The sequence below is a fragment of the Echiichthys vipera genome (genome assembly GCF_963691815.1).
Source record: "Echiichthys vipera genome assembly, chromosome: 17".
NCBI classification, from domain to species: domain Eukaryota; kingdom Metazoa; phylum Chordata; class Actinopteri; order Perciformes; family Trachinidae; genus Echiichthys; species Echiichthys vipera.
Genome location: NC_139842.1, coordinates 16903192 through 16914567, shown reverse-complemented (window position 1 = coordinate 16914567; position 11376 = coordinate 16903192). Strand labels below are relative to the sequence as shown.

The window sequence follows — 11376 nt, the reverse complement described above, 5'->3', positions numbered from 1 at the left end:
ATGAGGAAAAAAAAGCTTTATTTGAAGGTACAAAAACAGACACAGCAGACTTATTTATAGAAATAATTTACCATACTTTAAATCAGAGAAGAACAATACAGACTTTATTTGTACATGAGGGTAGTTCATTGAAAAGAAAAAAAAACATGTCAATAAATGTAATGTAAAATAAAAATAATTTAGGTGTTTTTTCATAACATTACACAATTCAATGAAATAAATATAAAATCTATATGAGCAGAGTAATGACAAGTTGCGATGGGTAGATACTTATGCTGCCTTGTTACTGCCCTCGTTTAGCCTCGACATGTTGCTACGAGACCGGAACAAAAAAATCCATTAACTTCTAAAGTACAAACTTAACATAGAAACTGCTGCTGTTGAACAAACATTTAAAGTATTTCACCCACAACCCTATCATCAATATACGTGCTCCTTTCCTTCTATTATGGAGCGTTTTCTGAATTAATAGTCAAAACGTCTTCGATCTACAATACTAAAATGGACTTTCTACATGTCTAAAGTTAAATACTGTAGCTTGTAGGACTGGCAAAGCTTGGGTGTGACAGCTTATTTAATCAAAGACATGTTTTCAGGAAGTACTTTAAAATTAGAACCTTGAATACCAAGATATACATGAAACCTCATTTCCATACATACATTTGCATTGTTATGGTTCATATAGAATGTAAAATAACCACTGCTATCATAGACAGTTCCATTACAGCTCCTTGGTACTATATAAAAAGCTGCAGTCGCTTTAACTGTAGGAAGAAAGAAACATCCATGGTATGTAATGTGTATGCCTCTTTACACCCAAAAGCCTGTTTTCATTTTAACAAAAAAGTGGCTTGTAAAATATGTAAATAATATTTGAAAATATTTGCTTTTGGTAAGCTAACCTAAGAGCAAGACATATTCGAGAGCTTGAATGGACTAACAACAAAGTACTTAATTGAACTGGAGAGAGGTTAGTCTTTTATTATGGCATGTTATGGATATGTATACTTTTTACGTTTTTTGAAACATTTTTAGAGTATTGTTTTTAAGGTGGGCTGCCAAAAAAACAACCACCTCAGATCCAAATACAGTAAAATGTGCTAAAATTAAACAATGTCTTATTTTACAGCAATTTGTTTTGAAACTTGACCACAAGAGGTAATTGTAAATGCTTCAAGTTGTAATGTCTTGTAAAAGGACGTGCCGAAAAAGGACCTATGTAAACATGTAAAGTGTATCTATAAATTCCTCTGACTCAATCTTGACTAACAGACCGTAAACATAAAGAGGTCTGGTTGGACAGTCTTCAGCAGCTTTGGAATTATTTTCCGGTAAGGTATCTTAGAGCTTACAAAAGCATTACCATCATCATCGTCATCATTTGAAACTGTCAACTAAATCAATTGGCATCTTGAGAAAAGTATGTCGTCTTTGAGTCCAGAATAATTGACTAGGTTTACATGCAGGTTAATACTCCAAAATAAGAGCATTTTCTGAATAAAATATTCACATTTATTCTTAAACTAATGGAGCCCAGAAGGCCCACGTTAGAATTTAACATTTGGTCAATATCAGGCATTTTTAAATCCGATCACATCAGACCAGTATACAATGGTTTTGAATATTTGAGATCATTGATTCTTGACCGTTACAGATGATTAGCTGCTGCCTGTATGTAACCCTAGTCACGGTCTGTTCAATTGGATAATCAGACAAATATTAAATGTTCTGAGAAGACTTATTCATGGGGTATAAATACTCACAAAGAAGATTTAAGTTATGAATAGTTTTCTCATTGTAAATGTGAATACAACTTTTTCAGAAAGTATCGACATAATTTGACTGATTAAGAATGATTACATAATCACACCACTCCCAGGATAGTAAAATACATAAATATAGAAAAATATGTTATATATATATATATTTATATACTGTATATGCATATAAAACTAGGTATCAGAAAGAGGACATAAGATGTATCAACATAGAAACCAACTGAAAATACAAAATAGTAAGAACACAGCATTGCCCCTGCTTAAAATCACAGCAGGTTGTACAGCAGCAAAGTTCCCCAAACTGTTCTTTGCAGCTATGGAACAGGGGAAAAACAGTCATGTCCTCTTAGCTAAGAGAAAATCCTGACATGAACAATCTCTGTTGACTTCACTCCAAATTAGGAATGGATCCTCTGTAAGAACGGCTTGATTTCAAGTTAATTTCATATTTAAATATCTCAAAGCGTACAACAGGAGGAAGGTGTTTACTGCATTTCATTGTTATGACACCTCTGTTTCTAGAGATGGGTGTCAGGAGTTCTCTTGCAGAAGAGTGTGTCAAAAGCAAGGTTAATCGCTACTGTTTCAGAGTTACCAACACCAGCAGCAGCACTTCTTGTGACCTAGCAGTAGGAATGATTTCTATTTGGACGGAGTTCTTAATGTAAAGTGACAACGGAGACAGTGGGAGCGTTATCATTTCGGTAGTCTGTAATATACAGGAAGTAAGTTGAATTGCATTTCACTTGTTAGGACCGCTCTCATTATCACTATATCCAATATGGATTACCTACCAAAGAGTGGCATATAAAGGAAAGAGGCAAAACATCAGCCAGTGAGTGCTGTAGCATACATCAGAGTATATCATAGTTACATTAGGCTTGACCTTGCAGTAGGTGGTCACACCACATTTAATCATCATACAAATAAGCCCAACTAACTTCAGAGAATAGCTTCTGTCTGTCATCTTCTCAAATTCTAGGAATCAGTTGACCTGTGAAACGTTTTCTTTTATACTGCTTCAACAGTTTCTTTTAAGTGCTATATAATGATACCTACTGGACAATGTCAGATCTTCAGAATCCAAACAAATCTGGCCCAAAATTCACTTTCCAATTCTTCATTTTACTCTTCCCATATCTATGTTTTCACCTCTTTTGCATTTCAAAAATGTTGGAGCAGAAATTGTGAATACTTTTAAGTCAAAGGGCCACAAAGATACCAACAGATTCACTTGCAGCACTTGCCCAACACCCTCCAATGTCTTAAACAACGTAGCTAACTGCACAACACTTCCCCAATGACAAATCGTACAATTTCTCAACCAAACTACTAGCCCGTGTCAAGCATTCCACGGATGAGCTCTAATGACAGCAAATCCAAGGTATATCAGATATGCCTCTTTACAGTTGCCAATAGGAGAAAAGGCACAAATGGCCATCTTTAATACAATCTGCAAGGAGAATCAATATAATCCATTAAAGGCTTGCAAAAATATTCTGGTGAAATGATAGAGTTTGAAACTTTTCAAACACAAATGATACCACCATCAGCACTGAAAGCCTTTACTAGAGTATACCAACGGCTGTTCTCTACTTTTCCTACATACTAAATAGGCTATTTGGCATGACCACCGAGCAAAACTTTGTATAACCAAGCCAGAAATATAAACAATGGTCAGTTATCATCAAACTGCATAATGCAGTGCTCTCCAAACGGGCCATTGAGTAGGCAGGTTATAACAACAGGTGATTTTACTGCTTAGCACCTTCCAAAAGAGAAGAGGAGCTTATCAGTGAAAACGTCTGTTGTTTTTGGCTGGCTCTTCAAAAATGGATGGAGACCACTGGTAACTGGCTACAAAGCTGGAACGATAAATCCTCTACGTGTAAGTATTCTATAATGATTTATATTGATCACTTATAGTTCCTTTTTATGTATTAGCTTCAAAGTTTCAATTTACATTGAGACAACTCTACGTAAAGAAAATGTGATTTGGCATAGGCTTTACAAATAGCTTCACGGTCACGTGTGTGCTACTTTAATTTCTCAAGTTTTATGCTTAATAGCATAAGAGCAGGTCAATGCTGCCACATTAAGGCATGTCAAATACTTTTTCACACTGGAGTAAAAAGCAAATCTCTCCTAACAGTCTTGAAGGACGGGTCACAGAGGACCAGTACCCTGCCGGTGCTGGGGGGGTCAGGAAGGGCGGGGGTTGCACAGTGCACAGACAATTTAGATTGTGTAAGAGAGAGAAGGAGAGACACAAAGTTTTGAATGCAGCATAACATCACATAGAGCTTGCCACCCCATTCCATCCTTCAGTCTAACTACTGAGCGTCCGCTCAGTACAGGATCAGTGGGTTCAGGCTGGGTCAGAACCAGGAAGGACCAGGCAGGAGAAGGAAAGCCCAGTCCTGTCAACACTGGGAGAGAGTTGAGAACGGGGTCGGGCTGGAGTTGGTGTTGTGGTTGGTGGACTTGACGATGGTGATGACGCTGGTGGTGTTCATCTTGCCTGGCGAGAGGGGCCCGCGGGTCACAGAGCGGGCAAAACACTGCAGAGCCTCATACTTGGCTCGCAGGGCATCCAGCTCCAACCTCATGCTGGCATTCTCACGGGCCAGCTTGTCCACCTCATGCTGCAGCTCTATCTTTTGTCTCTCCAGCTCCTCCTTCTGGGTGACACGTTTGATGCGGCAGCTGGCGGCGTAGCCCCGGTTTTTCAGGGTCCGTCGCCGCTGCTTCAACTTCGCAACATCATCCTTGGTCAGCCCACGCAGGTGCTGGTTGAGCTCCCGCACAGACATGGCCACCAACTCATCGTCGCTGACCGCCGGGGCATTTTCACCCACCTCCTTCTTGACCTGCAGGACATGAGCAGTGGATGAAGTACAGGACCATGTCTGAATATTAACAAAATCCACATTTCTCAATGGTCTCATGCTTACCCTTAAAGCTTTACTCGTCTTAAAATGAGTCGTCATTCCCTGCATGCAGACAACTGGCCAGAATCTCACAGAAGACACACTGAGAAGTGAAAAGAGAAAAGAAAGAATGTTACTTAAATGAAGTGAAACAACATGTTCATTCATCAGTGGTAGAAAGTGACAAAGTAGTCAAGTACTGTACTAGATACTGGCACATTTGGCAAATTTATCCACAAGTATGGCTGCAGGAGTTCACTTTTTTTTTTAAAAACAATCTTGGGTGGCGCTAAGCCCAGGATGCAGCGACAGTGCAAAAGAGATGGAGGAGATAGTGGAAGGGGAGAAAAATGGGTCTGAAATTGGCGGCCATTGGCAGGCTTTATCCCAACAGTCTTCATCTGGTTAGTCAGACTACAGACAAAAAGCTGATGTTTAAAGGATCTTCCTTATCAGTCGCAACATCAAAATGCATCAGTAATGATAATTCAATAATGTCATGGCACTTACAATCTCTGTTCAAACACCTTTTGCATTATATTGTTTCTAAATTTAGAAGTGAATTGGGAAAGAAAGCACTTAGGTTTTCTGCACCTGCTGTAAGGAACAAGCTTCAAAAGATAGTAACACTGAATGAGTTTAAAACTACGGTGATCTATGATCTCAATGGGACAAACCTAGTTAAATAGAGGCTAAATTTAAACAAAACCCACAAATAATAATAAAAAAAATCACTTGATGTTTGAAATACAATTTTGCTGAGATTACTTCAGTACTTTTGAATACAGTAGTGAGTAATGAAGTCTTTTTATGTTATTGGCACTGCTCCCTCTCTAGAATTTCACTCCACAACAACATCCCATGGTTACGTCATGTGTCAATATTTATGTTTGCGTGTTAAAGCCACATATGCCAGCAGAGGGCACCATGACACCATTAAACACGAGAACTGGAGCGTGCCTATATTTACTTGTAAGAGAAGGGGGGCCCTGGCAATGTAGTTCACTAGACCAAGCAAGATTAGAAACAGGCAACCTCTCACCCTCTCTTCATACAACTTTGCATTGAAGCGCTCTGGGACAAGGCAGTTTTTCAAAAAGCCTCTCTGTGCTCATTACAGTGAGGCACATGCTTTCCGGACTGCTGCCATGGCCAAAAAAAGCGAGAGCGCTGAGCTGTGATCCTGTGAGAGGCACACATCCCCCAAGGCTCCATTTCAGGACCTGCAGACCAGCCTGACTACAAGTGCACTGTTCCATGCTCGACTGCTGCCATGGAAACGCCCTGCATATGGGCGTGAGAGTGTGAGTCACATGGTCACCAAAAGGGTAAACAAGTCTCATTCATAACCACAGCCTATTCATAGTACAAATAAGAAGCATTAACTTGTGCTGATAAACTTAAGAGGCATCATGTGCACAAAATTCCTCAATTTGTCTTTCTCTTTATCTTGTTATAGCCCTTAAATACGGGCTGTTGTTGATGTTTTATTCCCATAATGTGATGTCGCAGTGTCTAAAAGGTACGCCACTCTGCCTTCTCATTGCACATTAAAACAGATCATCACATCAGCATGACATTTACAGTCATGCTGAACTTTACAGGGTCTTAGATACGCATGTGGAAAATTCCTGGAGATAGAGTGTCACACAGAAATACTTTCCTTTATAGTCACTGATGTATTTTTGCTGAGACAATGTAGTCTATCGATTTAGGCCTGTGTCTCGCTGGATGGATCCTCTTACACTGGGCTTTCCTTAGCTGCTCTATGCCCTTATTTAACTCTGGCAGATATATTTAGCCCACAGTGCTGACACAAATTTTTGCCAACTAAACAATTTAAGTGAGCATACGATAAGTGATACCTCAGTAAGAGGGCAAATATTCTCTGCAGTCCAGTGAGCTGCAGCTTTCATAGGAGAAAGTACTCTGGGTGTGGCTGCTCTTTTTGGGATGTTTACATGTTTTCCTATCATATGGCTGTATTTCTAATACAAGATTTACAGACAGTTTATGATCACAAGAAACAGAGACATGTAAAACAATGTTGCTATGTGTCCGTCTTTGATGGGACCTGAACATTAGTCATTGTTCTTAAAATAGCTTAAATTCAGCTTTGCTGTCTACAGAATGTTTCTAGTGTTTTTGTCACAAACAGATGACCCTCAAAGGGTTTTCCTGACTTGAAAAGTAAACAGATGAGAAATACATGTACCAACCAAACACCACCCAGAGCCATATAAACTCATGTGTAGACATTTATTTTTAGAGAACATCTGCTGCTCTCTCTGGTGTCCTCTACTAGTTTTACAAACAAACATGCAGCAAAAGATTGCATTATTGAGGTTTCAGAAGCATAAAATAAAGATGAAGAACTAAAATACAACATTCCTCGACAGTAAGTTGGCCCAAACAGTCTGATTTAAGTGGTATTGCATCAGAGAGGGGTCCCTGGGTATATTCCTCACAAAGATCATGGAAAAGTGGTGTGGGGCCTCCCTCTCTTCATACAAGAGGCCTCCAGCTTGAACCAAGAGGCCAGGTTGTTTCCCTGAAATTCTTTAGGCATGTGCTTATGTTTTTGCAACTAAGAGAAAGACAATGTCCTGCTCAAGATGTCAGAGTTTCCTCAAAGGAAACATAGCAATTATATTGAACAGCCAAATCCGCTCTTTATGATTTTGCCAACCTGACAAGACTATTTCACAACAAATGTTCCTGCTATAGTCAAGAACTCATATTAGGTTTTTCATAACTGTAAGAAAAGGAGTCTGGGAAAATACCCCAAAGAAAAGCCACAGATGGCGGATAAAGAACAAAACCACATTCCTGAGTGAACACACATGTGCAAACCCTCAAATGCACAGTGCAGGCAAATCTTCACTGAATATGTCCTGCGATGCACTCAGCTATGGGGGTGGAATTCAGACAATCCCCGCTTGTAAAGCCACGGGTGCAAAATTCACAAAATGTCTGGAATTCAAAGGTGGCTCACATCTTTCACTTGTCCAAACAAATCAAAGGCAGCCTGAAATCCTTTCTCTTTCATTTCCTTAACTTTCGAATACAACAGGTCATAATGTTTTATATCTCAAGATGATCCTCTGCTGACTTATAACCAAAAATATATCTATCTATCTATTTTCCCAGAAACAACGTTATCACTAATTTATGACAGGGCAGACGTGAGAATAACTTCTGAAGAAACTGTCCATTACAAACCCCATAAAACATTTCATGGCTATTTTATGTGTTAAGCATGATTTACAGCAATTATTTGATGTGGAAAACAGAATGATTTCTGGTGAACCTGCTACTTGGTTCTTAGGGTGTACACAATGCTTCATTTTGTCATTTTCCAGTATGAGGAAAATTATGTGTTTTTCAACATTAAAGCATGAGAACATGTTCTAATAAAAATCCAAAACAAAAGTATGAATCTAGGTGAACATAATATAGGACCTTTAAAGAGCAACTGCATGTGTATACACTAAAGTCTATATTTCAGACAAAGCTAGTTTAATAAACATATGCACCATTTGTTCACTGATGCCGAATGTTTATGTTTTTAAAGTCAGGCATCTGGTCAAGTTCAAGGCTGCACTTTAGTGACAGCAGGTAACAGTGGGGCCCAGCCTCCTCCTAAAATAAACAGTATATCAAAGACGTATGCGCTCATGCTGCAGTGATAAATGCAGAGCTGGCTCTTTGTTTATCTTTTTGCTTTAATTTGGAAGTAGGTTAAGCAGAAAGCAGACCTGTTGCTTCCCTTGACAGCCTGATACACTCCTGAGAAAGCTCTTGCTTTTCCTGCATTTTTCTCAAAGAGGTGGAGAGATTTCCCTACAGACTGGTGAGCGCAGCACTCTGCTCTTTCTCCAGCGCAGCACATTTGGTGGGATATTATGTGAAGGAAATGGAGAGCATAGCTGAACAGTGAGTCATGCTGTTTACTGGTAAAATCGACGACCAGCGGCAGGGAATCACACCCTCCCGATCTGACGTTTCCTGGAAAATCCTGTTGTTTCACTGGGAGGAAGGAAAAGTACAGAGAACCTTGGAAATGGTTGGCATGAACGCCAAGACTTTCGTGCGGAAAGGGAGGAGAACTCACAGAATATCTGAGCAAGATATTTTCCCAACCAGGGCTTGAAATAAATGTCAAGAATGCAAAAAACAGGACGTAAATCTACCACTTTTTACTATGGAAACCAACAATGTGTGAATAACAGGACAATATTAATATTATGTTTCCTCACTTTTCAACAAGATATAGGTCTACCAAAGCAAAACAAGGCTCTTCAGTTGAAAATACGTTAAACAATAATCCAGTACTCTCCATATTCCAGTGCCTCTCCTTCAAAATAAAAGCTAAGTCTCAAGAACAGAAAGAATGTGACAGCGTAGCATACACACTGAATGCGGCAGGGCTATGAAGTGTCTGTTTGTGCTGCTGCCAATATGCAATTTGATTCACGGTGGAATCAGGAAGTTGCCAAGGAAAAAGATCAACAATTGAACTAGCAAGTCAGCTCCAGTTAGAAGAACCAACAAGGGATTCCCAATAACAGGACAATCCCATAAAATAAATTATTTTGACACTAGCCACACCTCTGAGCATAATGAGGCAAAAGCGCTGGGTTGAGATTCAGTCACTGGCAGAAAAGGACAGGATGCAAATCACTGTGGGTGGCAGAGTGAGCTGTCTCAGAGTCTATATAACTGTCAGGGAGCCCCTTCGGATGGATGCACCACAGGCCTGTTCACACATTCGCCTATTATTGCCTGTATACACTCTGTTTGGCATGTTCAGCCGTGGATAAAATCACTGGCTCCTAAAGTCAATAATCAAAACTCAACATTTTTTCCAGTAAGAGGAGCAAAACACATCATGGCCAACGCGTTCCCTGTGAGTCATAGCATTGCAAACCACAGCTATTTCACTTTCACAACACTCCACCACAAAAACGTTTTGCATGGTTCTGTTACGCTTTCATCCAGCGCTACTGACCAGCAAAAAGAAATCCTATACATCTGACGACAATGACACTATACCCTGTGTTTTCAGGGGGGATATCACCAGATGTGCCTTGTCACCATCACAGAATTGTGGTGGTAAAAGGAGTCAGCCACTGTTACTTCTCCATGCAAAGAGGACATCATCACTTTGGTGACTGAACCACATGTTAACCTCATGACAGAGGAGTGCACCCGCTCCCACTGCCTATCTGAAATCAACAGACAATGTGCACCCACAAGAATTAACGGTGAATCAAAAAGGTCAAATCTAAGATACGAATCTAGTTACTTAATATTTGTTCCATTCATTAATTATAATGGTCGTAAAATGTCAAACATGTGAGTATACAAGAAAGTCAAACAAGGTTATTTCTGAGGTAAAATGTGTTATTATAAAGTAATTCTAAAAAAACAAAAGCAGGACACAGTTCCCCTATCTTTACCCTGAGTCATAAAGATTGATGTAGACCAGAGATGAAAGCTAAACAAAAAGATAGGAACGAGCCTGTTCTTCCTGAGTGATTTATTGTTTGTGGAAATATGCGCTCCTCCTGCTGTTTGGTGACTGCTTGTTTCTCCTTTGGAGGCCAGTCAGCCCTGGTGGTCTAACTTCACATCGTGCCCTTTGTCCCACATGTCTAAAATGCAGACCACGTGTTGTTTCCAATGTCAAAGGTAGGCTGGTATTTTGCATTATAGCAGCCAAAAATAAATACCGCGTAGAAATGAACAAGAGAGCCAGAGATGGGAGGGGGGAGCGAGAATGTTTCTATGAATTACTTTAAACGGGACAGTAAGTGCGTTTATTTCTCATTTTACCCGAAAAGCATTCGAGGGACAGAAAGAAGGCTACAAATAAACAAAACTCACTTTCTTTCTTATCTTATAATAACCCAGTTAAAGTCCACATATTCATGGGCGAGTTGTAAAAGTGACTTGAACAACATTAAGTGACACTGTAACCGTTACATTAACACGAATATACGGCAAAACAGTGTGAGATTTCTATTCATATCATTTCTTCAATTAACGTGTTGAACACTTCCATTTCTCGGAGTTCATAGAAATATGATAACTTCAATAAAAGTGTATATATATAACCTTGAAGATGGGCTACCACTCACTGAGAAAGTTAATTATTACAAATGTAAGTAAAATTAAAAAAATGCCAGGCTAATTCAAACAATTGAAACTCGGTTAAAAAAAAGAGTATAAATAAAGAAGAAACAAAATAAACTGTTCTACCAAATAATTATTAGACTTTTTTTTTTACGGTTTTGCCCACTTCTTTCTTTTCGGGCATTGTGTTATGTTACTCTCCAACACGTGTCGAAGCGACTGAAACGCTCTACGGAGTCAACATCAACTTTTAAAAAGTGGGACCAAAAACTTCAACTACATGGCGGGCGCGTGTGGCCACCACAGCCCAAGTCTCCATGTGTGCCAATGTTAGGCTACCGTGACAACTTGAGAAATTTAAGAAAGAGATGTCAAAACATCTTCCCCCTTAAAAAAAGAAAACACAACCTCACCTCTGTGGACGCGGATATCTGTGGACCGTGATGCGTAAAAAGTGGCGGAGTAGGTTTCCGATCCAGGCGGCAAAGTAACTTGACGCAGTCGGTGTGGAGCGTCCAGCGGCAGCCGGG

At 39.6% G+C, this 11376-nt stretch overlaps 1 protein-coding gene across 1 annotated transcript; it reads right to left on the bottom strand.

Annotated features, from left to right (window-relative positions):
- Position 1: 1 nt before the first annotated feature.
- On the bottom strand, positions 2–11376 carry mafk (v-maf avian musculoaponeurotic fibrosarcoma oncogene homolog K). Its single transcript, XM_083931619.1, has 3 exons — positions 11260–11376; positions 4733–4811; positions 2–4648 (listed from the first exon to the last, which is right to left on the bottom strand). Exons 2-3 carry the CDS (start codon positions 4775–4777, stop codon positions 4202–4204), a joined length of 492 nt encoding a protein of 163 aa, XP_083787745.1. The 5' UTR covers positions 4778–4811; positions 11260–11376; the 3' UTR covers positions 2–4201.

Bases quoted from the DNA above. Each gene is read 5' to 3' on its own strand.
- mafk (XM_083931619.1), bottom strand. From the start codon at position 4,777: ATGCAGGGAATGACGACTCATTTTAAGACGAGTAAAGCTTTAAGG. The intron at 4,649-4,732 runs GTAAGCATGAGA...CATGTCCTGCAG, and splicing joins AGACGAGTAAAGCTTTAAGG to GTCAAGAAGGAGGTGGGTGA.